General features: G+C 50.5%; 1 protein-coding gene across 1 annotated transcript in view; it reads left to right on the forward strand.

The window, feature by feature from the left end:
- Positions 1-27346, forward strand: part of fes (FES proto-oncogene, tyrosine kinase) — a 146935-nt gene that overhangs the window by 59147 nt on the left and 60442 nt on the right. Inside the window, exons 6-12 of the mRNA XM_072492703.1 lie at positions 14167-14304; positions 19188-19307; positions 19507-19629; positions 21952-22138; positions 24174-24251; positions 25323-25532; positions 26733-26855. Of these exons, the coding sequence (XP_072348804.1) occupies positions 14167-14304; positions 19188-19307; positions 19507-19629; positions 21952-22138; positions 24174-24251; positions 25323-25532; positions 26733-26855 (979 nt within the window). The remainder of the gene's footprint in view (positions 1-14166; positions 14305-19187; positions 19308-19506; positions 19630-21951; positions 22139-24173; positions 24252-25322; positions 25533-26732; positions 26856-27346) is intronic.

Raw genomic sequence — 27346 nt, forward strand, 5'->3', positions numbered from 1 at the left:
GATGAGTGTGTGTAGTTGGGAGTGTGAGTGGTGAGTGTGTGTATTTGGGAGTGTGAGTGGTGAGTGTGTATTTGGGAGTGTGTGAGCGTTGAGTGTGTGTAGTTGGGAGTGTGTGAGTGGTGAGTGTGTGTATTTGGGAGTGTGTGAGCGTTGAGTGTGTGTAGTTGGGAAAGTGTGAGTGGTGAGTGTGTGTATTTGGGAGTGTGTGAGTGGTGAGTGTGTGTATTTGGGAGTGTGAGTGGTGAGTGTGTGTAGTTGGGAGTGTGTGAGTGGTGAGTGTGTGTATTTGGGAGTGTGAGCGTTGAGTGTGTGTATTTGGGAGTGAGAGTGGTGAGTGTGTGTACTTGGGAGTGTGTGAGTGGTGAGTGTGTGTAGTTGGGAGTGTGTGAGTGTGTATTTGGGAGTGTGTGAGTGATGAGTGTGTGTATTTGGGAGTGTGTGAGTGAATGTGTGTAGTTGGGAGTGTGTGAGTGGTGAGTGTGTGTAGTTGAGAGTGTGTGAGTGGTGAGTGTGTGTATTTGGGAGTGTGTGTATTTGGGAGTGTGTGTAGTTGGGAGTGTGTGTGTAGTTGGGAGTGTGTGAGTGGTGAGTGTGTGTATTTGGGAGTGTGTGAGTGTTGAGTGTGTGTATTTGGGAGTGTGTGTAGTGGTGAGTGTGTGTAGTTGGGAGTGTGAGCGTTGAGTGTGTGTAGTTGGGAGTGTGTGAGTGGTGAGTGTGTGTAGTTGGGAGTGTGTGAGTGGTGAGTGTGTGTATTTGGTGGTGTGAGTGAGTGTGTGTATTTGGGAGTGTGTGAGCGTTGAGTGTGTGTAGTTGGGAAAGTGTGAGTGGTGAGTGTGTGTATTTGGGAGTGTGTGAGTGGTGAGTGTGTGTATTTGGGAGTGTGTGAGCGTTGAGTGTGTGTATTTGGGAGTGAGAGTGGTGAGTGTGTGTACTTGGGAGTGTGTGAGTGGTGAGTGTGTGTAGTTGGGAGTGTGTGAGTGTGTATTTGGGAGTGTGTGAGTGATGAGTGTGTGTATTTGGGAGTGTGTGAGTGAGTGTGTGTAGTTGGGAGTGTGTGAGTGTTGAGTGTGTGTAGTTGAGAGTGTGTGAGTGGTGAGTGTGTGTATTTGGGAGTGTGTGTGTAGTTGGGAGTGTGTGTGTAGTTGGGAGTGTGTGTGAGTGGTGAGTGTGTGTATTTGGGAGTGTGTGAGTGGTGAGTGTGTGTATTTGGGAGTGTGTGTAGTGGTGAGTGTGTGTAGTTGGGAGTGTGAGCGTTGAGTGTGTTTAGTTGGGAGTGTGTGAGTGGTGAGTGTGTGTAGTTGGGAGTGTGTGAGTGTTGAGTGTGTGTAGTTGGGAGTGTGTGAGTGGTGAGTGTGTGTATTTGGGAGTGTGAGTGGTGAGTGTGTGTATTTGGGAGTGTGAGCGTTGAGTGTGTGTAGTTGGGAGTGTGTGAAGTTGGGAGTGTGAGTGGTGAGTGTGTGTAGTTGGGAGTGTGAGTGGTGAGTGTGTGAATTTGGGAGTGTGTGAGTGATGAGTGTGTGTAGTTGGGGGTGTGAGTGGTGAGTGTGTAGTTGGGAGTGTGAGCGTTGAGTGTGTGTATTTGGGAGTGTGAGTGGTGAGTGTGTGTAGTTGGGAGTGTGTGAGTGTTGAGTGCGTGTATTTGGGCGTGTGTGAGAGTGAGTGTGTGTATTTGGGAGTGTGTGAGAGTGAGTGTGTGTATTTGGGAGTGTGTGAGAGTGAGTGTGTGTATTTGGGAGTGTGAGCGGTGAGTGTGTGTATTTGGGAGTGTGTGAGTGGTGAGTGTGTATTTGGGAGTGTGTGAGTGTTGAGTGTGTGTATTTGGGGGTGTGAGTGGTGAGTGTGTATTTGGGAGTGTGTGAGTGTTGAGTGTGTGTATTTGGGAGTGTGTGAGTGTTGAGTGTGTGTATTTGGGAGTGTGTGAGTGTTGAGTGTGTGTATTTGGGGGTGTGAGTGGTGAGTGTGTGTATTTGGGAGTGTGAGTGGTGAGTGTGTGTATTTGGGAGTGTGAGTGGTGAGTGTGTGTATTTGGGAGTGTGAGTGGTGAGTGTGTGTAGGTGTGAGTGTGTGTATTTGGGGGTGTGAGTGGTGAGTGTGTGTATTTGGGGGTGTGAGTGGTGAGTGTGTGTATTTGGGGGTGTGAGTGGTGAGTGTGTGTATTTGGGGGTGTGAGTGGTGAGTGTGTGTATTTGGGAGTGTGAGCGTTGAGTGTGTGTAGTTGGGAGTGTGTGAGTGGTGAGTGTGTGTAGTTGGGAGTGTGTGAGTGTGTATTTGGGAGTGTGTGAGTGATGAGTGTGTATATTTGGGAGTGTGTGAGTGGTGAGTGTGTGTATTTGGGAATGTGTGAGTGGTGAGTGTGTGAGTGGTGAGTGTGTGAGTGGTGAGTGTGTGTAGTTGGGAGTGTGTGTAGTTGGGAGTGTGTGAGTGGTGAGTGTGTATTTGGGAGTGTGTGAGTGGTGAGTGTGTGAGTGGTGAGTGTGTGAGTGAGTGTGTGTATTTGGGAGTGTGTGTATTTGGGAGTGTGAGCGGTGAGTGTGTGTATTTGGGAGTGTGTGAGTGGTGAGTGTGTATTTGGGAGTGTGTGAGTGTTGAGTGTGTGTATTTGGGGGTGTGAGTGGTGAGTGTGTATTTGGGAGTGTGTGAGTGTTGAGTGTGTGTATTTGGGAGTGTGTGCGTGTTGAGTGTGTGTATTTGGGGGTGTGAGTGGTGAGTGTGTGTATTTGGGAGTGTGAGTGGTGAGTGTGTGTATTTGGGAGTGTGAGTGGTGAGTGTGTGTATTTGGGAGTGTGAGTGGTGAGTGTGTGTAGGTGTGAGTGTGTGTATTTGGGGGTGTGAGTGGTGAGTGTGTGTATTTGGGGGTGTGAGTGGTGAGTGTGTGTATTTGGGGGTGTGAGTGGTGAGTGTGTGTATTTGGGGGTGTGAGTGGTGAGTGTGTGTATTTGGGAGTGTGAGCGTTGAGTGTGTGTAGTTGGGAGTGTGTGAGTGGTGAGTGTGTGTAGTTGGGAGTGTGTGAGTGTGTATTTGGGAGTGTGTGAGTGATGAGTGTGTATATTTGGGAGTGTGTGAGTGGTGAGTGTGTGTAGTTGGGAGTGTGTGAGTGGTGAGTGTGTGTATTTGGGGGTGTGAGTGAGTGTGTGCATTTGGGAGTGTGTGAGTGGTGAGTGTGTGTATTTGGGAGTGTGTGAGTGGTGAGTGTGTGTATTTGGGAGTGTGTGAGTGGTGAGTGTGTGTAGTTGGGAGTGTGTGAGTGTGTATTTGGGAGTGTGTGAGTGATGAGTGTGTGTATTTGGGAGTGTGTGAAGTTGGGAGTGTGAGAGTGATGAGTGCGTGTAGTTGGGAGTGTGTGAGTGGTGAGTGTGTGTATTTGGGAGTGTGTGAGTGGTGAGTGTGTGTATTTGGGAGTGTGTGAGTGGTGAGTGTGTGTAGTTGGGAGTGTGAGTGTTGAGTGTGTGTAGTTGGGAGTGTGTGAGTGGTGAGTGTGTGTATTTGGGAGTGTGTGAGTGGTAGGTGTGTGTATTTGGGAGTGTGTGAGCGTTGAGTGTGTGAGCGTTGAGTGTGTGTCGTTGGGAGTGTGTGAGTGGTGAGTGTGTGAGTGATGAGTGTGTGTAGTTGGGAGTGTGTGAGTGAGTGTGTGTAGTTGGGAGTGTGTGAGTGGTGAGTGTGTGTATTTGGGAGTGTGAGTGATGAGTGTATTTGGGAGTGTGTGAGCGTTGAGTGTGTGTAGTTGGGAGTGTGTGAGTGCTGAGTGTGTGTATTTGGGAGTGTGAGCGTTGAGTGTGTGTAGTTGGGAGTGTGTGAGTGGTGAGTGAGTGTATTTGGGGGTGTGAGTGAGTGTGTGTATTTGGGAGTGTGTGAGTGGTGAGTGTGAGTGGTGAGTGTGTGTAGTGGTGAGTGTGTGAGTGGTGAGTGTGTGTATTTGGGAGTGTGAGTGGTGAGTGTGTGTAGTTGGGAGTGTGTGAGTGGTGAGTGTGTGTATTTGGGAGTGTGAGCGTTGAGTGTGTGTATTTGGGAGTGAGAGTGGTGAGTGTGTGTACTTGGGAGTGTGTGAGTGGTGAGTGTGTGTAGTTGGGAGTGTGTGAGTGTGTATTTGGGAGTGTGTGAGTGATGAGTGTGTGTATTTGGGAGTGTGTGAGTGAATGTGTGTAGTTGGGAGTGTGTGAGTGGTGAGTGTGTGTAGTTGAGAGTGTGTGAGTGGTGAGTGTGTGTATTTGGGAGTGTGTGTATTTGGGAGTGTGTGTAGTTGGGAGTGTGTGTGTAGTTGGGAGTGTGTGAGTGGTGAGTGTGTGTATTTGGGAGTGTGTGAGTGTTGAGTGTGTGTATTTGGGAGTGTGTGTAGTGGTGAGTGTGTGTAGTTGGGAGTGTGAGCGTTGAGTGTGTGTAGTTGGGAGTGTGTGAGTGGTGAGTGTGTGTAGTTGGGAGTGTGTGAGTGGTGAGTGTGTGTATTTGGTGGTGTGAGTGAGTGTGTGTATTTGGGAGTGTGTGAGCGTTGAGTGTGTGTAGTTGGGAAAGTGTGAGTGGTGAGTGTGTGTATTTGGGAGTGTGTGAGTGGTGAGTGTGTGTATTTGGGAGTGTGTGAGCGTTGAGTGTGTGTATTTGGGAGTGAGAGTGGTGAGTGTGTGTACTTGGGAGTGTGTGAGTGGTGAGTGTGTGTAGTTGGGAGTGTGTGAGTGTGTATTTGGGAGTGTGTGAGTGATGAGTGTGTGTATTTGGGAGTGTGTGAGTGAGTGTGTGTAGTTGGGAGTGTGTGAGTGTTGAGTGTGTGTAGTTGAGAGTGTGTGAGTGGTGAGTGTGTGTATTTGGGAGTGTGTGTGTAGTTGGGAGTGTGTGTGTAGTTGGGAGTGTGTGTGAGTGGTGAGTGTGTGTATTTGGGAGTGTGTGAGTGGTGAGTGTGTGTATTTGGGAGTGTGTGTAGTGGTGAGTGTGTGTAGTTGGGAGTGTGAGCGTTGAGTGTGTGTAGTTGGGAGTGTGTGAGTGGTGAGTGTGTGTAGTTGGGAGTGTGTGAGTGTTGAGTGTGTGTAGTTGGGAGTGTGTGAGTGGTGAGTGTGTGTATTTGGGAGTGTGAGTGGTGAGTGTGTGTATTTGGGAGTGTGAGCGTTGAGTGTGTGTAGTTGGGAGTGTGTGAAGTTGGGAGTGTGAGTGGTGAGTGTGTGTAGTTGGGAGTGTGAGTGGTGAGTGTGTGAATTTGGGAGTGTGTGTAGTTGGGGGTGTGAGTGGTGAGTGTGTAGTTGGGAGTGTGAGCGTTGAGTGTGTGTATTTGGGAGTGTGAGTGGTGAGTGTGTGTAGTTGGGAGTGTGTGAGTGTTGAGTGCGTGTATTTGGGCGTGTGTGAGAGTGAGTGTGTGTATTTGGGAGTGTGTGAGAGTGAGTGTGTGTATTTGGGAGTGTGTGAGAGTGAGTGTGTGTATTTGGGAGTGTGAGCGGTGAGTGTGTGTATTTGGGAGTGTGTGAGTGGTGAGTGTGTATTTGGGAGTGTGTGAGTGTTGAGTGTGTGTATTTGGGGGTGTGAGTGGTGAGTGTGTATTTGGGAGTGTGTGAGTGTTGAGTGTGTGTATTTGGGAGTGTGTGAGTGTTGAGTGTGTGTATTTGGGAGTGTGTGAGTGTTGAGTGTGTGTATTTGGGGGTGTGAGTGGTGAGTGTGTGTATTTGGGAGTGTGAGTGGTGAGTGTGTGTATTTGGGAGTGTGAGTGGTGAGTGTGTGTATTTGGGAGTGTGAGTGGTGAGTGTGTGTAGGTGTGAGTGTGTGTATTTGGGGGTGTGAGTGGTGAGTGTGTGTATTTGGGGGTGTGAGTGGTGAGTGTGTGTATTTGGGGGTGTGAGTGGTGAGTGTGTGTATTTGGGGGTGTGAGTGGTGAGTGTGTGTATTTGGGAGTGTGAGCGTTGAGTGTGTGTAGTTGGGAGTGTGTGAGTGGTGAGTGTGTGTAGTTGGGAGTGTGTGAGTGTGTATTTGGGAGTGTGTGAGTGATGAGTGTGTATATTTGGGAGTGTGTGAGTGGTGAGTGTGTGTATTTGGGAATGTGTGAGTGGTGAGTGTGTGAGTGGTGAGTGTGTGAGTGGTGAGTGTGTGTAGTTGGGAGTGTGTGTAGTTGGGAGTGTGTGAGTGGTGAGTGTGTATTTGGGAGTGTGTGAGTGGTGAGTGTGTGAGTGGTGAGTGTGTGAGTGAGTGTGTGTATTTGGGAGTGTGTGTATTTGGGAGTGTGAGCGGTGAGTGTGTGTATTTGGGAGTGTGTGAGTGGTGAGTGTGTATTTGGGAGTGTGTGAGTGTTGAGTGTGTGTATTTGGGGGTGTGAGTGGTGAGTGTGTATTTGGGAGTGTGTGAGTGTTGAGTGTGTGTATTTGGGAGTGTGTGCGTGTTGAGTGTGTGTATTTGGGGGTGTGAGTGGTGAGTGTGTGTATTTGGGAGTGTGAGTGGTGTGTGTGTGTATTTGGGAGTGTGAGTGGTGAGTGTGTGTATTTGGGAGTGTGAGTGGTGAGTGTGTGTAGGTGTGAGTGTGTGTATTTGGGGGTGTGAGTGGTGAGTGTGTGTATTTGGGGGTGTGAGTGGTGAGTGTGTGTATTAGGGGGTGTGAGTGGTGAGTGTGTGTATTTGGGGGTGTGAGTGGTGAGTGTGTGTATTTGGGAGTGTGAGCGTTGAGTGTGTGTAGTTGGGAGTGTGTGAGTGGTGAGTGTGTGTAGTTGGGAGTGTGTGAGTGTGTATTTGGGAGTGTGTGAGTGATGAGTGTGTATATTTGGGAGTGTGTGAGTGGTGAGTGTGTGTAGTTGGGAGTGTGTGAGTGGTGAGTGTGTGTATTTGGGGGTGTGAGTGAGTGTGTGCATTTGGGAGTGTGTGAGTGGTGAGTGTGTGTATTTGGGAGTGTGTGAGTGGTGAGTGTGTGTATTTGGGAGTGTGTGAGTGGTGAGTGTGTGTAGTTGGGAGTGTGTGAGTGTGTATTTGGGAGTGTGTGAGTGATGAGTGTGTGTATTTGGGAGTGTGTGAAGTTGGGAGTGTGAGAGTGATGAGTGCGTGTAGTTGGGAGTGTGTGAGTGGTGAGTGTGTGTATTTGGGAGTGTGTGAGTGGTGAGTGTGTGTATTTGGGAGTGTGTGAGTGGTGAGTGTGTGTAGTTGGGAGTGTGAGTGTTGAGTGTGTGTAGTTGGGAGTGTGTGAGTGGTGAGTGTGTGTATTTGGGAGTGTGTGAGTGGTAGGTGTGTGTATTTGGGAGTGTGTGAGCGTTGAGTGTGTGAGCGTTGAGTGTGTGTCGTTGGGAGTGTGTGAGTGGTGAGTGTGTGAGTGATGAGTGTGTGTAGTTGGGAGTGTGTGAGTGAGTGTGTGTAGTTGGGAGTGTGTGAGTGGTGAGTGTGTGTATTTGGGAGTGTGAGTGATGAGTGTATTTGGGAGTGTGTGAGCGTTGAGTGTGTGTAGTTGGGAGTGTGTGAGTGCTGAGTGTGTGTATTTGGGAGTGTGAGCGTTGAGTGTGTGTAGTTGGGAGTGTGTGAGTGGTGAGTGAGTGTATTTGGGGGTGTGAGTGAGTGTGTGTATTTGGGAGTGTGTGAGTGGTGAGTGTGAGTGGTGAGTGTGTGTAGTGGTGAGTGTGTGAGTGGTGAGTGTGTGTATTTGGGAGTGTGTGAGTGTTGAGTGTGTGTAGTTGGGAGTGTGTGAGTGGTGAGTGTGTGTATTTGGGAGTGTGTGAGCGTTGAGTGTGTGTAGTTGGGAGTGTGTGAGTGTGTGTAGTTGGGAGTGTGTGAGTGTGTATTTGGGAGTGTGTGAGTGATGAGTGTGTATTTGTGAGTGTGTGTAGTTGGGAGTGTGTGAGTGGTGAGTGTGTGTAGTTGGGAGTGTATGAGTGATGAGTGTGTGTATTTCGGAGTGTGTGAGTGGTGAGTGTGTGTAGTTGGGAGTGTGAGTGGTGAGTGTGTGTATTTGGGGGTGTGAGTGGTGAGTGTGTGTATTTGGGAGTGTGAGTGGTGAGTGTGTGTATTTGGGACTGTGTGAGCGTTGAGTGTGTGTAGTTGGGAGTGTGTGAGCGTTGAGTGTGTGTAGTTGGGAGTGTGTGAGTGGTGAGTGTGTGTAGTTGGGAGTGTGTGAGTGAGTGTGTGTAGTTGGGAGTGTGTGAGTGGTGAGTGTGTGTATTTGGGAGTGTGAGTGATGAGTGTGTATTTGGGAGTGTGTGAGTGGTGAGTGTGTGTATTTGGGAGTGTGAGTGGTGAGTGTGTGTAGTTGGGAGTGTGTGAGTGGTGAGTGTGTGTATTTGGGAGTGTGATGATGAGTGTGTGTATTTGGGAGTGTGAGTGGTGAGTGTGTGTATTTGGGAGTGTGAGTGGTGAGTGTGTGTATTTGGGAGTGCGAGTGGTGAGTGTGTGTATTTGGGGGTGTGAGTGAGTGTGTATTTGGGAGTGTGTGAGTGGTGAGTGTGTGTATTTGGGAGTGCGAGTGGTGAGTGTGTGTATTTGGGAGTGCGAGTGGTGAGTGTGTGTATTTGGGAGTGTGAGTGGTGAGTGTGTGTATTTGGGAGTGCGAGTGGTGAGTGTGTGTAGTTGGGGGTGTGCGTGAGTGTGTGTATTTGGGAGTGTGAGTGGTGAGTGTGTGTATTTGGGAGTGTGAGCGTTGAGTGTGTGTAGTTGGGAGTGTGTGAGTGGTGAGTGTGTGTATTTGGGAGTGTGAGTGATGAGTGTGTGTAGTTGGGAGTGTGAGTGGTGAGTGTGTGTATTTGGGAGTGTGAGTGGTGAGTGTGTATTTGGGAGTGTGTGAGCGTTGAGTGTGTGTAGTTGGGAGTGTGTGAGTGGTGAGTGTGTGTATTTGGGAGTGTGTGAGCGTTGAGTGTGTGTAGTTGGGAAAGTGTGAGTGGTGAGTGTGTGTAGTTGGGAGTGTGTGAGTGGTGAGTGTGTGTATTTGGGAGTGTGAGCGTTGAGTGTGTGTATTTGGGAGTGAGAGTGGTGAGTGTGTGTACTTGGGAGTGTGTGAGTGGTGAGTGTGTGTAGTTGGGAGTGTGTGAGTGTGTATTTGGGAGTGTGTGAGTGATGAGTGTGTGTATTTGGGAGTGTGTGAGTGAATGTGTGTAGTTGGGAGTGTGTGAGTGGTGAGTGTGTGTAGTTGAGAGTGTGTGAGTGGTGAGTGTGTGTATTTGGGAGTGTGTGTATTTGGGAGTGTGTGTAGTTGGGAGTGTGTGTGTAGTTGGGAGTGTGTGAGTGGTGAGTGTGTGTATTTGGGAGTGTGTGAGTGATGAGTGTGTGTATTTGGGAGTGTGTGAGTGTTGAGTGTGTGTATTTGGGAGTGTGTGTAGTGGTGAGTGTGTGTAGTTGGGAGTGTGAGCGTTGAGTGTGTGTAGTTGGGAGTGTGTGAGTGGTGAGTGTGTGTAGTTGGGAGTGTGTGAGTGTTGAGTGTGTGTAGTTGGGAGTGTGTGAGTGTGTGTAGTTGGGAGTGTGTGAGTGTGTGTAGTTGGGAGTGTTGAGTGCGTGTAGTTGGGAGTGTGTGAGTGGTGAGTGTGTGAAGTTGGGAGTGTGAGTGGTGAGTGTGTGTAGTTGGGAGTGTGAGTGGTGAGTGTGTGTATTTGGGAGTGTGTGAGTGTTGAGCGTGTGTAGTTGGAAGTGTGTGAGTGGTGAGTGTGTGAATTTGGGAGTGTGTGAGTGTTGAGTGTGTGTATTTGGGAGTGTGAGTGTTGAGTGTGTGTGTTTGGGAGTGTGTGAGTGTTGAGTGTGTGTAGTTGGGAGTGTGAGTGTTGAGTGTGTGTAGTTGGGAGTGTGAGTGGTGAGTGTGTGTAGTTGGGAGTGTGTGAGTGGTGAGTGTGTGTAGTTCGGGGTGTGAGTGGTGAGTGTGTAGTTGGGAGTGTGAGCGTTGAGTGTGTGTATTTGGGAGTGTGAGTGGTGAGTGTGTGTAGTTGGGAGTGTGTGAGTGTTGAGTGTGTGTAGTTGGGAGTGTGAGTGTTGAGTGTGTGTAGTTGGGAGTGTGTGAGTGGTGAGTGTGTGTATTTCGGAGTGTGTGAGTGGTGAGTGTGTGTAGTTGGGAGTGTGTGAGTGGTGAGTGTGTGTAGTTGGGAGTGTGAGTGGTGAGTGTGTGTATTTGGGAGTATGAGTGGTGAGTGTGTGTAGTTGGGAGTGTGTGAGTGTGTGTATTTGGGGGTGTGAGTGGTGAGTGTGTGTATTTGGGAGTGTGAGTGGTGAGTGTGTGTAGTTGGGAGTGTGTGAGTGGTGAGTGTGTGTAGTTGGGAGTGTGTGAGTGAGTGTGTGTAGTTGGGAGTGTGTGAGTGGTGAGTGTGTGTATTTGGGAGTGTGAGTGATGAGTGTGTATTTGGGAGTGTGTGAGTGGTGAGTGTGTGTATTTGGGAGTGTGAGTGGTGAGTGTGTGTAGTTGGGAGTGTGTGAGTGGTGAGTGTGTGTATTTGGGAGTGTGATGATGAGTGTGTGTATTTGGGAGTGTGAGTGGTGAGTGTGTGTATTTGGGAGTGTGAGTGGTGAGTGTGTGTATTTGGGAGTGCGAGTGGTGAGTGTGTGTATTTGGGGGTGTGAGTGAGTGTGTATTTGGGAGTGTGTGAGTGGTGAGTGTGTGTATTTGGGAGTGCGAGTGGTGAGTGTGTGTATTTGGGAGTGTGAGTGGTGAGTGTGTGTAGTTGGGAGTGTGTGAGTGTTGAGTGTGTGTAGTTGGGAGTGTGAGTGTTGAGTGTGTGTAGTTGGGAGTGTGTGAGTGGTGAGTGTGTGTATTTCGGAGTGTGTGAGTGGTGAGTGTGTGTAGTTGGGAGTGTGTGAGTGGTGAGTGTGTGTAGTTGGGAGTGTGAGTGGTGAGTGTGTGTATTTGGGAGTATGAGTGGTGAGTGTGTGTAGTTGGGAGTGTGTGAGTGTGTGTATTTGGGGGTGTGAGTGGTGAGTGTGTGTATTTGGGAGTGTGAGTGGTGAGTGTGTGTAGTTGGGAGTGTGTGAGTGGTGAGTGTGTGTAGTTGGGAGTGTGTGAGTGGTGAGTGTGTGTAGTTGGGAGTGTGTGAGTGAGTGTGTGTAGTTGGGAGTGTGTGAGTGGTGAGTGTGTGTATTTGGGAGTGTGAGTGATGAGTGTGTATTTGGGAGTGTGTGAGTGGTGAGTGTGTGTATTTGGGAGTGTGAGTGGTGAGTGTGTGTAGTTGGGAGTGTGTGAGTGGTGAGTGTGTGTATTTGGGAGTGTGATGATGAGTGTGTGTATTTGGGAGTGTGAGTGGTGAGTGTGTGTATTTGGGAGTGTGAGTGGTGAGTGTGTGTATTTGGGAGTGCGAGTGGTGAGTGTGTGTATTTGGGGGTGTGAGTGAGTGTGTATTTGGGAGTGTGTGAGTGGTGAGTGTGTGTATTTGGGAGTGCGAGTGGTGAGTGTGTGTATTTGGGAGTGTGAGTGGTGAGTGTGTGTATTTGGGAGTGCGAGTGGTGAGTGTGTGTAGTTGGGGGTGTGAGTGAGTGTGTGAGTGGTGAGTGTGTGTAGTTGGGGGTGTGCGTGAGTGTGTGTATTTGGGAGTGTGAGTGGTGAGTGTGTGTATTTGGGAGTGTGAGCGTTGAGAGTGTGTAGTTGGGAGTGTGTGAGTGGTGAGTGTGTGTATTTGGTGGTGTGAGTGAGTGTGTGTATTTGGGAGTGTGTGAGCGTTGAGTGTGTGTAGTTGGGAAAGTGTGAGTGGTGAGTGTGTGTATTTGGGAGTGTGTGAGTGGTGAGTGTGTGCATTTGGGAGTGTGTGAGCGTTGAGTGTGTGTATTTGGGAGTGAGAGTGGTGAGTGTGTGTACTTGGGAGTGTGTGAGTGGTGAGTGTGTGTAGTTGGGAGTGTGTGAGTGAGTATTTGGGAGTGTGTGAGTGATGAGTGTGTGTATTTGGGAGTGTGTGAGTGAGTGTGTGTAGTTGGGAGTGTGTGAGTGTTGAGTGTGTGTAGTTGAGAGTGTGTGAGTGGTGAGTGTGTGTATTTGGGAGTGTGTGTGTAGTTGGGAGTGTGTGTGGTTGGGAGTGTGTGTGAGTGGTGAGTGTGTGTATTTGGGAGTGTGTGAGTGGTGAGTGTGTGTATTTGGGAGTGTGTGTAGTGGTGAGTGTGTGTAGTTGGGAGTGTGAGCGTTGAGTGTGTGTAGTTGGGAGTGTGTGAGTGGTGAGTGTGTGTAGTTGGGAGTGTGTGAGTGTTGAGTGTGTGTAGTTGGGAGTGTGTGAGTGGTGAGTGTGTGTATTTGGGAGTGTGAGTGGTGAGTGTGTGTATTTGGGAGTGTGAGCGTTGAGTGTGTGTAGTTGGGAGTGTGTGAAGTTGGGAGTGTGAGTGGTGAGTGTGTGTAGTTGGGAGTGTGAGTGGTGAGTGTGTGAATTTGGGAGTGTGTGAGTGATGAGTGTGTGTAGTTGGGGGTGTGAGTGGTGAGTGTGTAGTTGGGAGTGTGAGCGTTGAGTGTGTGTATTTGGGAGTGTGAGTGGTGAGTGTGTGTAGTTGGGAGTGTGTGAGTGTTGAGTGCGTGTATTTGGGAGTGTGTGAGAGTGAGTGTGTGTATTTGGGAGTGTGTGAGAGTGAGTGTGTGTATTTGGGAGTGTGTGAGTGTTGAGTGTGTGTATTTGGGAGTGTGTGAGTGTTGAGTGTGTGTATTTGGGAGTGTGTGAGTGTTGAGTGTGTGTATTTGGGAGTGTGAGTGTTGAGTGTGTGTATTTGAGAGTGTGTGAGTGTTGAGTGTGTGTATTTGGGAGTGTGAGTGTTGAGTGTGTGTGTTTGGGAGTGTGTGAGTGTTGAGTGTGTGTAGTTGGGAGTGTGAGTGTTGAGTGTGTGTAGTTGGGAGTGTGAGTGGTGAGTGTGTGTAGTTGGGAGTGTGTGAGTGGTGAGTGTGTGTAGTTGGGGGTGTGAGTGGTGAGTGTGTAGTTGGGAGTGTGAGTGGTGAGTGTTTGAATTTGGGAGTGTGTGAGTGATGAGTGTGTGTAGTTGGGGGTGTGAGTGGTGAGTGTGTAGTTGGGAGTGTGAGCGTTGAGTGTGTGTATTTGGGAGTGTGAGTGGTGAGTGTGTGTAGTTGGGAGTGTGTGAGTGTTGAGTGCGTGTATTTGGGAGTGTGTGAGAGTGAGTGTGTGTATTTGGGAGTGTGTGAGAGTGAGTGTGTGTATTTGGGAGTGTGTGAGTGTTGAGTGTGTGTATTTGGGAGTGTGTGAGTGTTGAGTGTGTGTATTTGGGAGTGTGAGTGTTGAGTGTGTGTAGTTGGGAGTGTGTGAGTGTTGAGTGTGTGTATTTGGGAGTGTGAGAGTGAGTGTGTGTATTTGGGAGTGTGAGTGTTGAGTGTGTGTATTTGGGAGTGTGAGCGTTGAGTGTGTGAGTGGTGAGTGTGTGTAGTTGGGGGTGTGAGTGGTGAGTGTGTATTTGGGAGTGTGAGTGGTGAGTGTGTATTTGTGAGTGTGTGAGTGGTGGGAGTGTGAGTGGTGAGTGTGTGTATTTGGGAGTGCGAGTGGTGAGTGTGTGTAGTTGGGAGTGTGTGTAGTTGGGAGTGTGTGTAGTTGGGAGTGTGAGTGGTGAGTGTGTGTATTTGGGAGTGTGTGAGTGGTGAGTGTGTGTAGTTGGGAGTGTGTGAGTGTGAGTATTTGCACTTATGGATCCCCTCATTTTGAGCACGATTAAGGTGCAACATGACATCATCATGAGGGTAAAACTAATTGTATCACAATTGTCAATTCCCTATCCGTGGGTGAGCAATCCATCACTTGGTGAGTTCTAAGGACAGGGAGAGATGACATCGAAGGATCAGACAATGCTGTCATCTATCAGCATTCCCTGCACTCCAGGCCAGTAATCCCTGTGATAACTCTGTCCGCTGCTTAACACCCAGGGAGTTTGTGTTGATTGAGTGGAAACTCTCAGTGCTCACTCAGCAACAGCACCTTAGTTTGGTTCCTGTGGAAGTGGAAGAAGTTACGTTGAGTGCTGATCATAGAGAGTCTGATTCAGCCTACGGACAAAACAGGGAGCACATGGGGGACGGAAATAGGTGTCAGGTGATGATCCTAGCCAGGCAAATGTTACATCAGTCACCCTACCAGAATATTCAGATCTGTTCGACTTGGTGGACCTGAGGATTGGGAGGAGATTATAACGAGAGACACAAGAATACCACATGATATTGTCCATTTCCCAATTTAAATGGGTTATGGGGGCAAGGGAGGGGGGGACAATCGTGACAGTTTGAACCCTTGTGGAATATCTTTGAACGGGGAGAAATGCAGTCCTCCAATCGGTGTCCTTTGTTATCCACAGTAAAGAGATTTTGCAGGAATATCAGGAGATTACCAGCCTGATCCAGGAGGAAGTGGTGACCATTCATCGGGAGATCAGTGATGCGATCGAGGCCATTGACCCACGCAAAGAATATGAGAGCTTCATCGAGCAAAACAGGTCTGAGACGTCTAATGCACACGGCACTCAGTGCTCACATCTCTGATTTAAGTGGGTGCAGGATTTTGTTTGCAATATTTATAGCAATAAATAGCTACCTGGCTCCTCCTTTAAAAAAAATAAATTTAGCGTACCCAATTCATTTTTTCCAATTAAGGGGCAATTTAGCGCGGCCAATCCTCCTGCCCTGCACATCTTTGGGTTGTGGGGACGAAACCCATGCAAACACGGAGAGAATGTGCAAACTCCACACGGACAGTGACCCAGAGCCGGGATCGAACCTGGGACCTCGGCGCCGTGAGGCAGCAGTGCTAACCCACTGCGCCACCGTGCTGCCCCTTCTGGCTCCTCTCCTGAAGACGCCGACTGGCAGTATCACTCACCAGCTCTCCAGTACTTTGCTTGGACGCCGTACCTCACATGTTAGCTGAGACGGTTAGTGTTGGTGCTGTACTGTTGCCGTTGAGCCTGGCACCGACAAGAATCATGGTGAACAGGAGCCCTGACTGATTTACGCCCTTTCTTGTGACATGATACAAATGTGCAGCATGTGAAGAGTTAATGTTATGTTAAAACTAGCCACTTGAGGGAGCTAAGGGACAGCACTATAAATTGCACTGACTCTTAGATTTCTGGGAGGGTGACTGGAGAGAGTCCAGAAGAGGAGAAGATGGTTAGGCCTAGGAGACATCAGTTGTGTATTTGAGGGTTCTGTAGTTGGAGATAGCATAGTTTAATATAGTAACCTTATACTTTAGGAATACGTACAAATCTTATTTAGTAGTGTTAATAAATTAGTTTTGTTCATTAATAAAGCTTGTTGTTCAACACTACGCATCCACGCCATCCAGGGAAAGCAGAGAACAACACACTTCCCAGTCCTAGTCTGGGGCAGTTGAGGCCACTGTTGACTCCACGTTACTCCCACTTCATACTATCAGAGCCAAAGATGAATGTTTGATCCCACTGTGGCATTATAGGTATTACGGTACCTGATAGACTAAAGCACCATTGGTAGAAACTGTATGCTTTCTATTGGTTAGAATGTATGATAGCTCCGTCCTGCTAGGCGGGGTATAAGAACCTGTGCCGCCCCAGCAGCCTTCATTCTGTACCTGAGCTGCTGGGGGAAACATCTAGCTTATTAAAGCCTTCAGTTGGACTACAACCTCGCTTTAGTGGTCATTGATCGTGCATCAATTTAATTAGCTAGTTTTTTAAGAAGGATGGAGCTCCGAATCAAGCCGGAGTGTCTGCAACTTAGCCCCCACGCAGCAAACTCAGCGGCAATCTTTAAGCACTGGCTGGCGTGCTTTAAAGGGTATCTCGAGATGGCCGAAAACGCACCCACGGGAGAGCAGAAACTGCACGTCCTGCACTCAAGGGTGAGCCCGGAGATTTACACCCTCATTGAGGAAGCGGAAGACTTCGATGCAGCAATAGAGCTGCTAAAAGGGCACTATATTCGCCCGGTAAACCAGGTCTACGCCCGGCACCTGCTTGCAACAAGGCGACAAACACCTGGGGAATCGCTGGAGGAATTCTACCGTGCACTCCTGGTGTTGGGCAGAAGCTGCAGCTGCCTGAAAGTTTCGGCGAGCGAACACACGGAACTCTTAGTCCGGGACGCTTTCGTGGCAGGTATGTTATCTTCACAAATCCGCCAGCGTCTGTTAGAAAAGGACACCCTGGGTCTCAGGGAGGCACGGGCCCTTGCAGGCTCCCTGGACGTGGCCTCCAGGAACGCCCGCGCTTACGTTCCCGACTGCGCGGCAGCCCCCTGGGCAGTGTGGAACCCCTCTGCGGCAAACCCCAAGTCTTTCCCCATTCCCCCACAGGCGTGCGCTGCAAGGTGGCCTGGCAACCCCGAGGGGCCCCGCTACTACTTTTGCGGGCAGGCCAAGCACCCCCGCCAGCGCTGCCAGGCCCGCGCATCCACCTGCAAGGGATGCGACAAAAAGGGCCATTTCGTGGGGGTAAGCCAGTAACAGCCCTAGAGAGCTCAAGTAGTGGCGGTAAAGACCGGGGAGAAGCATAGGATGGTCATTGACTACAGTCAGACCATCAACAGTTTTACGCAGCTGGACGCGTACCCTCTCCCCCGCATATCCAACCTGGTAAACAGGATTGCGCATTATAAGGTCTTCTCCACGGTGGATCTCAAGTCCGCCTACCACCAGCTCCCCATCCGTACTAGTGACCGCAAATACACTGCCTTCGAGGCAGATGGGCGGCTCTATCACTTCTTAAGGGTTCTCTTCGGTGTCACCAACAGGGTCTCGGTCTTCCAGCGCGAGATAGACCGAATGGTTGACCGGTACGGTTTACGGACAACATTCCCGTATCTCGATAATGTCACCATCTGCGGCCATGACCAGCAGGACCACGACACCAACCTCCGAAAATTCCCCCAGACCGCAAAAATCCTTAACTTTATATACAAATAGGATAAATGCGTGTTTAGCACCGACCGCCTAGCCATCCTCGGCTACGTAGTGCGAAATGGAGTTATAGGCCCCGATCCTGAACGCATGAAGTTCCTCATGGAGTTCCCCCTCCCTCACTGCTCCAAGGCCCTGAAACGTTGCCTGGGTTTTTTAGCTACTACGCCCAGTGGGTCCCCAACTATGCGGACAAGGCCCGTCCACTGATCCGATCCACAGCTTTTCCCTGTCGATAGAGGCCCGCCAGGCCTTCAGCCGCAACAAAGCAGACATTGCAAAGGCCACGATGCACGCCATCGACGAGTCCCTCCCCTTCCAGGTCGAGAGCGATGCGTCCGATGTAGCTCTAGCGGCCACCCTTAACCAAGCGGGCAGACCCGTGGCCTTCTTCTCCCATACCCTCCATGCTTCCGAAATCCACCACTCCTCAGTCGAAAAGGAAGCCCAAGCCATAGTAGAAGCTGTGCGACATTGGAGGCATTACCTGGTCGGCAGGAGATTCACTCTCCTCACTGACCAACGGTCGGTTGCTTTCGTGTTCGATAATGCACAGCGGGGCAAGATAAAAAACTACAAGATCTTGCGGTGGAGGATCGAACTCTCCACCTACAACTACGAGATCTTGTACCGTCCCGGGAAGCTAAACGAGCCTCCTGACGCCCTGTCCCGCGGCACATGTGCCACCGCACAAGTGGACCGCCTCCGAGCCCTCCACGAGGACCTCTGCTACCCGGGGGTCACTCGCTTTTTCCATTTTGTCAAGACCCGCAACCTGCCCTACTCCATCGAGGAGGTCAGGACAGCCACCAGGGACTGCCAAATCTGCGCGGAGTACAAACCGCACTTCTACCGGCCAGAGAAAGTGCACCTGATAAAGGCTTCCCGTCCCTTTGACCGCCTCAGTATGGACTTCAAAGGCCCCCCTCCCCTCCACCGACCACAACACGTACTTCCTGAACGTGATTGACGAGTACTCCCGGTTCCCATTCGCCATCCCCTGCCCCGACATGACCGCAACCACCGTCATCAAGGCCCTCCATAGCATCTTTGCACTGTTCGGGTTCCCCGCTTACATACATAGCGATAGGGGGTCCTCCTTTATGAGCGACGAACTGCGTCAATTCCTGCTCAGCAAGGGCATCGCCTCGAGCAGGACGACCAGTTACAGCCCCCGGGGAAACGGGCAGGTAGAGAGGGAGAACGGAACGGTCTGGAAGACCGTCCTACTGGCCCTACAGTCCAGGAACCTCCCAGTCTCCCGCTGGCAGGAAGTCCTCCCGGGTGCCCTCCACTCCATCCGGTCACTGCTTTGTACAACCACCAATCAGACACCTCACGAACGTCTCCTTATCTTCCCTAGGAAGTCCTCCTCTGGGACCTCGCTCCTGACCTGGCTGGCAGCACCCGGACCCATCCTGCTCCGAAAACACGTGCGGGCGCACAAGTCGGACCCGTTGGTTGAGAGGGTCCATCTGCTCCATGCTAACCCCCAGTACGCCTACGTGGCGTACCCCGACGGCCGACATGATACGGTCTCCCTACGGGACCTGGCGCCCGCCGGAACCCCACGCACACCCCAGCCACCAGTCCCACCCTCCCCTCCACCGCAGCACCTTACAGGAGGACCGGTCCTCCCGCCGGCCCCGTCTAGCCCCCCCCTGCCCACCGACGCCCCCCCCACAGGCGCTCCCTTCCCAGGTCAACCGTTTTCTCCACCAGCGCCGTCTAGGGGTGCCGAAGCTGCCATGGAGATCGAGGCCACGCTCCCGGAGTCACAGGCGCCCGAGCCTCCACCAAAGTCACCACCGAAGCTCCGACAATCAGAGAGGACGACCAGGGCCCCCGATCGACTGATTGCTTCATTTTAATTGTAAACTGTAAATATAAACCATCAAATGTACACAGCTATCAGAATTGTAACTAGTTACTAAACACTGTACGGAGGTATTACGGTACCTCCATAACTAATTATACCACATTGCCATGTTTTGTAGTTTCAGGCCACCACCCCCGCCGGACTCTTTTTTTAACAGGGGGTGAATGTGGTATTCTAGGTTAAACGGTACCTGATAGGCTAAAGCACCATTGGTGGAAACTGTATGCTTTCTATTGGTTAGAATGTAGGCTAAAGCACCATTGGTGGAAACTGTATGCTTTCTATTGGTTAGAATGTATGATAGCTCCGCCCTGCTAGGCAGGGTATAAGAACCCGTGCTGCCCCAGCAGCCCTCATTCTGTACCTGAGCTGCTGGGGGAAACATCTAGCTTATTAAAGCCTTCAGTTGGACTACAACCTCGCTTTAGTGGTCATTGATCGTGCATCACCCAGTACCTTCCTGTCCCCCAGTGGCTCGACTATGAAAGTGAGAAATTCCCAAACGAAGCCTGTCATCGCCCTGCCCCACTCTGAATCTCTTTATTCTTTGCCCTGCTGGACAGGTCAGTGGCCGAGGTGCCTCCACCCATGACCTTTGACACTAGCCTTCTGGAGGATGTGGACAATTTGCGGATGGGAGAGTTAGAACTCAACGACTTGACCATCGAATCAGTGCAACATAGGTGAGTGACATCTCCAGCACTACTGTGCATGTACTAATGGAGGCACATTTATGCACATGCAAACATGATGTGTGCGCGTGTGCATGCGTGAGTGTGCACATTTGTACACTTGTAATAAAGTATGGCGTCGGGATTGTGGTGTCAGAGCGGTTTTTCTATATTCCTGCCAGATATTGTTTATATCTCTTCGTTCCCCTAGTCTCACATCCATCGAGGAAGAGTTGCAATCTCTGACAGGAACCATTGACAACCGACAGACAACAATCAGGCAGATCTCCACAGAAATAACAGCAGAGGAACAGTCAAGTGGCTTCAAATCACGGTGAGAACACCCCATATCCTGGGCACAGCTCAGCGTCTCCTCAGGAATCAGAGCACATCCCAGTCTGAGCCCCAAAGGTTTCTTTTGACGCTTTCTTTCTGGATCTTTGTCAGTGTTATGGTAACCGAACTTTGAGAAATAGGAAAAGAACACTGGGTACAACAGGCCTTTGCAGTTCATGGATTAACTCCACCTGCCCGTCTTCTCAGTATATCTGTCAACTCCATTGTCACTGTCTGCTTACGTCCCATTCTCTCACTCCCACTTTATGTCTCTCTGACTTTCTCACTCGCCCTTGTTCCTCACTGCTTGACTCTCTCTTATTTCCTCACTAAGCCTGTCCCCAGTTTCCCCCTGTTCCCACCCATCGGAAAGCCTTGGAGATTATGCCCCCCTTCTCCATCCAATTTTCCTTCCTCTGAGCTGGGAGATGCCTGTCTCCCCCCCCCCCCCCCCCCCCCCGCCCACAGTCCCCCTCACTTTGGACAAGGCACTGATGGAGATTGCCATTTTTGTGTCATGGAAGATAAAAGTCGGATAAAAGTCTTGATGTGACTTTACAGGGCGTTAGTGAGACCGCGTCTGGAGGCCTGTGTGAGGTTCTGATCTCCTTATTTCAGGAGACATAATACTTGGCTTTGAAACGGTTCAGAGAAAGTCCCCGAGGCGGATTTCTGGGATGAAGGGATTGCGGAGAGGTTGAGCAGGTCGGGCCTAAATTCATTGGTTTAGAAGTACGAGAGGTGATTGTAGTGAAAGGTAAAAGATTTTGAGGGGGCCTGAGGGAGTGGAAGCTATGAGGATATTTAACCCCACGGGGGAATTTAGAACTAGGTGACACAGTTTAAAAATAAGGCCCTGGATTCTCCTTTCCAGCTGCTAAGTGCCGGATCACGGGAGGTTTACGATGAAAAGATCGGTGCGACCCCTCACCGATTCCGGCACCGGTGAAGGGGTAGCGGCAGCGACGGGTGAAACTCCCGGCCCCCACGCCAAAAAAGGCCAGAGAATGGCTGGGTCCCGCGCTGTGCATGCACATGGCTGACAGCCTGCAGCTGTCGTGACGTACAACATGGCAGCGGCTGTGCGCGGACCCGCCATCCGCGGCCCTACAGGCCCCCCCACCCAGCCCTCGCGGAAGCTCCCCCCCCCCCCCCCCCCGGGGATCCGGCTGAATGTGGCTGCACTGGACACTGAGGGAAAGTGGAATTGAGGGAGGAGGTCAGCTTTGATTGTATTTTTTTTTTAAATAATTTTTATTAAAGGTTTTCATAAAATATCAATAACAAAATGAGAAAGAAAAAAGAACCCAACAGGGTTAAGTACAAAACACAATCTAAAACAGCAACCCCCCAAACCCCTCCCCCCCCCTGTACATAAATAATAAATTAACATTAACACCCCGACTTAACACAACAGGTATATACACCCCCCCCTCAGACCCTCCAGTGTAAATAACATAAACAAAAATAAAGTAACACCCCCCCCCCGAGCTGCTGCTGCCATTGACCAATGTCTATCGTTCTGCCAGAAAGTCTAAGAACGGTTGCCATCGCCTAAAGAACCCTTGCACCGACCCTCTCAAGGCAAATTTCACCCTCTCCAATTTAATGAACCCAGCCATATCGCTGATCCAGGATTCCACGCTTGGGGGCCTCGCATCTTTCCACTGAAGGAGAATCCTTCGCCGGACTACCAAGGACGCAAAGGCCTGAATTCCGGCCTCTTTCGCCTCCTGCACTCCCGGCTCCTCTGCCACCCCAAATGTTGTGAGCCCCCAGCCTGGCTTCACCCTGGAACCTGCCACCCTCGACACCGTCCTCGCTACATGCTTCCAAAATTCCTCCAGCGCTGGGCATGCCCAGAACATATGGGCGTGATTTGCTGGGCTCCCTGAGCACCTAACTCACCTGTCCTCACCCCCAAAGAACCTGCTCATCCTTGTCCCGGTCATGTGTGCCCTGTGCAGCACCTTAAACTGTATGAGGCTGAGCCTCGCGCATGAAGATGAAGAGTTCACCCTCCCTAGGGCATCTGCCCACGTCCCCTCTTCGATCTCCTCTCCCAACTCCTCCTCCCACTTACCTTTCAACTCCACCACCGAGGCCTCCTCCTCCTCCTGCATCACCTGGTAAGTTTCCGAGATCTTCCCCACTCCCACCTACCCTCCCCGAGAGCACCCTGTCCTGTACTGTGTGGGCTTTGATTGTATTGAATGACGGAGCTGGCTTGAGGGGCCGAATGGTCCACTCTCGCTCCTATTTTTTCATTGTTCTTTGGTTCCTGTTTCCCACTAAATACTTTCCATCTGTTCTATTTCAGTGTTTACATCTTCAGCAAGAAATTTGCCTTGGAGGAGAGCAGACAACAAGTCCAGGTGCTCCTGTGTAACAAGGGGAGGCTAGAGGCCCAGCGACTACACGTAGTGCAGAAGCTGAAAGATCTTGGAGACCGAGAGCCTCCTCCAGCCCTGCAGCTCGAGGAGGACAGTTATTCCAACTCCTCCGTTGTGAGTCTCAATAACCATCAATGTGGAGAAAAGAGCTTGGGCCGGATTCTCTGCGTCCCGGCGCCATACTCTCGGCCGGGGCGGGGAATCCAGCACCGATCCGGCGATTCTCCAGGCACTGGAAATCGGCATCATCACAGAGTACGCCGCGCGACCAGGGGCCCGTTGTCAGAGGCCGGCTGAGCAAACCTCCGCTCCTGATCGGCCGAGTTCCCGACGGCGTGGAACTAACCACCTGTTGCCGGTCAGGGTGCTGCGCGGGGCGGCTGGGGACTCAGTCCGCGGCTGCCCTGGTTGGGGGCGGGTGGATCGGAGACCGGGAGGGGGGGGGGGGGGGGGGCCTTACTTTATAGGCAGCAGGGTTTGAGACTCGGCGCGCGGCCGATCGGGGGGTTTATTTTTTTTGTCTGGCTCCGCGGTCTGTGTCCTCCATGGAACACGACGTGGTCGCTGGAGGTCACCTCCGTGCGCGGCCTCTGACCCGGAGGTGCGGGGGCCAGTATCTGCAGCAAAAGCGGCGACATTCGCTCCGGGTCCCTGCTCGCCCCCTGCAGGGCTGGGAATTCGTCTAACTTTTTTCTAGGAATCTCGGGAGTAAAACTCCACCGTTTTTACGCCAGAGTGGGGACATAGTCTCATTTCGGGACAAGCCAGCCTCTTGTAGTAACATGGGACTGGATTCTCCGCCCCACATTTCTGCCCCGACCGGCCAGCGGGAGTCTCCGTAACACCGGCCGGTCAATGGGGTTTCCCATTGTGGGGCAGCCCCACGCCGTCGGGAAACCCCCGGGCGCCGGCAAAACGGAGACTCCCGCCGGCGGAGAATGACGCCCATCGTGTTCCTCGGCACTTGGAGACAACCAATCTGGCACTTGGAAAGTGCGAGTCTTCCTTTTATCAACATGTTCAGCTGGAAATCTGAGAGGGAAACAGGAAATGCCAGGAAGGTGCAACAAGCCCTTCAGCACCTGAAGAGAAATCATCCAAATGTCTTAGATACCACGTTTCCACTTGCGGAGACTTTAAGATGCTCCTTATAGTTGACCTTTGACCATGTTTTTGGTCATATCTCCTTCTGTGACTCATGATTATGCTCCCATTGGGCACTTGGAACATTTTACTGTGCGAAAGGCGCTACATAAATGCAAGCTGCAGTTGTTGTTGATACTGGAACTGAGGGGTTACAGTTATCAGGAAACGTTGTACAGAGTGGGACTCCTACCTCGAGAAAAGAAAAGGTTTATGAGTGACCTTATAGGGGCGATATTGAGAAAATATTTCCACTTGTTGGGGAAACCAGTATCATATAATCCCTACAGTGCAGAAGGAGGCCATTCGGCCCATCGAGTCTGCACCAATCCTCTTCCACGTAGACCCAACCCTCCACCCTATTCCTATAACCCCGTGCGTTATATCCACCTAACCGTTTGGACTGTGGGAGGAAACTGGAGCACCTGGAGGAAACCCAGGCAGTCATGGGGAGAGAGTGCAAACTCCACACAGACAGTCACCCAAGACTGGAATTGAACCCGGCCCCTGGAGCTATGAGGCAGCGGCGCTAACCACTGTGCCGTCACCAAGAAATCCAATGGGGTGTTCAGGAGAAAGGTCTTCACCCTGAGAGAGGTAAGAATGTGGAATTCATTCCCACAGGGAGTGGGTGAAGAGAATAGAACTGACATATTGAAGTGGGAGCTGGATAAAGACATGATGGAGAAAGGAATAGAGGGAAATGTGGGTCGGGTGGGAGGACCTCCCGTGGACCAGAAACACTGGTATAGACCGGTTGAATAACCAAAGGGATTATTTACGGGTTTGTGCTGAGGAGCCTCACTGCATAGATTGTTAACATCCCACTGCTGCCTAGGAGTCTTCAACCACTTAGCTCAAAGAGTGGTCAAATTTCCAAACCTCCAGTCCATCCCTGGGCCCTGCGCCTTTCAACTCGCCATAGAAATGCTGACAGAACCTGGCGCATATTTCCAGCTTGTGTCAATTTTGATTTTGACCTAAACTGTTTCTCTTTTGTCCAAAGGGGAAGGATAGTATCAGAGTGTTATCCTTGGAAACGCTGAAGAACCAATTCTCAGGACTCTTCAGACCGAAGTTCAGTGTAAGCGACGCCTTCTCCTGAGTTCTGAACCCCACGTTTCCTGGTAGACCTTTGCAAAGTAAAGGGTCGTAGGTACAATGCAGGGCAGGTGGTGGCACGAGTACGGATCAGCTGTGTCCTAACAGCGGGACAGGCTCCAAGGGCTGAATGGACTCCTCCCATTCCCATCAGCTGAAATGGGTTGACGATGAACTGAATCGAGTAGATCAGCTTTCTGACTACCCACCAATTAGCTTGCCTAGTTTGGAAATTCTCTTCTGCTCAAACAAGTTTAGCTAACATTCAATCAGACCTAAACTCCACACAGTGACTGGAGAATATCCAATCACAATGAAATCTCATAGCCTCCCGGGAGAGCTCTGGCTGATTTTTACCTACCCACCCTGAGCCCCCTCCGGCAACACCTCACACCGCCCATCTCAGGAGGGTTGGAGTCAGTTGTTACCACACACCAGCCCCCTACTTGCTTCTTAACTCCACAAGTTGACCATTCCACAGGGATGGAACGGGCTCATCCCAATCTCTAACTTCACGAAGCTTGGGTATGTGGTAAACCACAACCTGGGGCAGCACGGTAGCCTTGTGGATAGCACAATTGCTTCACAGCTCCAGGGTCCCAGGTTCGATTCCGGCTTGGGTCACTGTCTGTGCGGAGTCTGCACATCCTCCCCGTGTCTGCGTGGGTTTCCTCCGGGTGCTCCGGTTTCCTCCCACAGTCCAAAGATGTGCAGGTTAGGTGGATTGGCCATGATAAATTGCCCTTAGTGTCCAAAATTGCCCTTAGTGTTGGGTGGGATTACTGGGTTATGGGGATAGGGTGGAGGTGTGGGCTTGGGTAGGGTGCTCTTTCCAAGAGCCGGTGCAGACTCGATGGGCCGAATGGCCTCCTTCTGCACTGTAAATTCTATGATTCTGTGCTTGAAGCTTATTTTATTTGTCTTTCATAATTCTCAAGGCACAGTCTTGAGAACAAAGTGTGTAAGAAACCCGTAACAGCCTCAGCCTGGATTGAGGCTACCTCAACCCATCATTTAACTGATCCTGATTTGGGAGATATTCTTTTTATTCCAGCTCCCTCCTCTCCTGCCAGTTGTGCCAGCGGTTCAGAAGCCTCTCTGCCAACAGGCCTGGTATCACGGCGCAATTCCCCGCATGGAAACTCAGCAGCTTCTGGCCAACGAGGGAGACTTCCTGGTGCGAGAGAGCCAGAACAAGGGGGAGTATGTTCTGTCCGTGATGTCTGCGGGACAGTGCCGCCATTTTATCATTCAACATGCGGACGTAAGTATGAGGGCAGCATGAGGCAACAAGGTTGGTGTTCTAGAAACCTCCCTCAGGACTTTCTTATTCCCAACAGCTGATATTAAGTAATTGCTTGAATCCAGCTGTGTGGTGCGTTAGTGAAGCTTGTGGTAGGAGAATTATAATTGGACTCCTGGGTTGGAGGAAACAATTAGTTGTGATAGTGGCCCAGGGGTTTTCTTCTCCAGAGATCCCTTCCCAAAGCCAATGGGGTGCGCGCAGTCATCGGGTAAACAGAGTATCAATCTCGGCTGTGATGCCTCTAAGGTCGAATAGTCTGTCGAGGTGCACAGTGTAGGCTCACACATGACGAATGGGCCACCTGGGTATTTGGTGCCTGTGGAAGTGTGAGCACTTTCTAAAGGGAAAACTGAGAAAGGGAAGGTGGAGTTGGGAAGATTTGGACAGATGAGAGAGAGAGAGTGAGAGAGAGCTACCTTTGGGAGTGGTGGGAAGATAGAGAAAGAGAGAGAGAGTGCAAAGTGGGAGAGCTGTTTCCATGCAATCATCAGTAAGGTCATTAATGTGTGTCAGCACGGTAGCATTGTGGATAGCACAATTGCTTCACAGCTCCAGGGTCCCAGGTTCGATTCCGGCTTGGGTCACTGTCTGTGCGGAGTCTGCACATCCTCCCCGTGTCTGCGTGGGTTTCCTCCGGGTGCTCCGGTTTCCTCCCACAGTCCAAAGATGTGCAGGTTCGGTGGATTGGCCATGATAAATTGCCCTTAGTGTCCGAATATGCCCTTAGTGTTGGGTGGGGTTACTGGGTTATGGGGATAGGGTGGAGGTGTTGACTTTGGGTAGGGTGCTCTTTCCAAGAGCCGGTGCAGACTCGATGGGCCGAATGGCCTCCTTCTGCACTGTAAATTCTATGATAAAATTCTATGTGTCTCTCCTGGTGAACACTAATGTACAATGAGCTATGCTGTGCATGCTACACCATGGATGCTCTTCATTCTGAACACAACTTGTGTTAGCATGCAGTTATAGAGATGACAACACAGAAACAAGGCATTGAGAGCAATCAGCCTTGGTAATGAAGAGATGATTGCAATATGTTTTTATGAATTAACACGAAATGTAGAAAATTGGTTGACGATTCCAAGTAATGATGTTGATTGAAAAGAAAGCTGAGCTTCAGCGGTGAGAATTCCACTCTGTTCTCCTGTTTCTTAACAGTCTCAGTATCGATTTGATGGTGAGAGTTTTTCTACAATCCCTCTTCTCATTGACAACCTATTGAAAACCAGGCAACCTGTCACCAAGAAAACTGGAGCTGTACTGCTGAAACCAATTGTTAAGGTACACGCTAACATCTACTGATTATAACTCTCACCAGACTGTCCTCTGTTAAACGCACTTCCTGCTGATTTCCTTATCTCCCCTTTCTTTATTTCTGCTGTTATTATTTTTATCCATGGATGGTTAATGGACATGAGCCTTTAAGTCGAGCAGCAGAGAGAAGGAGCAATTCAGGAAGTTGCAACACAGTAAATGGTGCCACTTGCTTTGGACAGCAGAATCCAGACTTTTCGGCACCTGGGAGACAGGGTGGGACCTGTTTGATTGAATGGCTGGTGGTCAATGAATTGGCCAAAAGGCCGTATTCTGCCCGGTAACAGGCAGTGATTGGGTCCTACTCGAGTGGAATGATTTTCAGAGACCCAAAGAGCCCAGTTTGAATCCTGGGCACCCGGGAAGGACCTGTTCTTCTTCTCTGTCTCTCTCTCTCCGGAAAGGCTGTGAGTTTCTATAATTCTGAAACTGCAGAGACCTGAATGAATCTGCAGTAA

This window comes from Scyliorhinus torazame, chromosome 30, assembly GCF_047496885.1.
Source record: "Scyliorhinus torazame isolate Kashiwa2021f chromosome 30, sScyTor2.1, whole genome shotgun sequence".
In the NCBI taxonomy this organism is placed as follows: domain Eukaryota; kingdom Metazoa; phylum Chordata; class Chondrichthyes; order Carcharhiniformes; family Scyliorhinidae; genus Scyliorhinus; species Scyliorhinus torazame.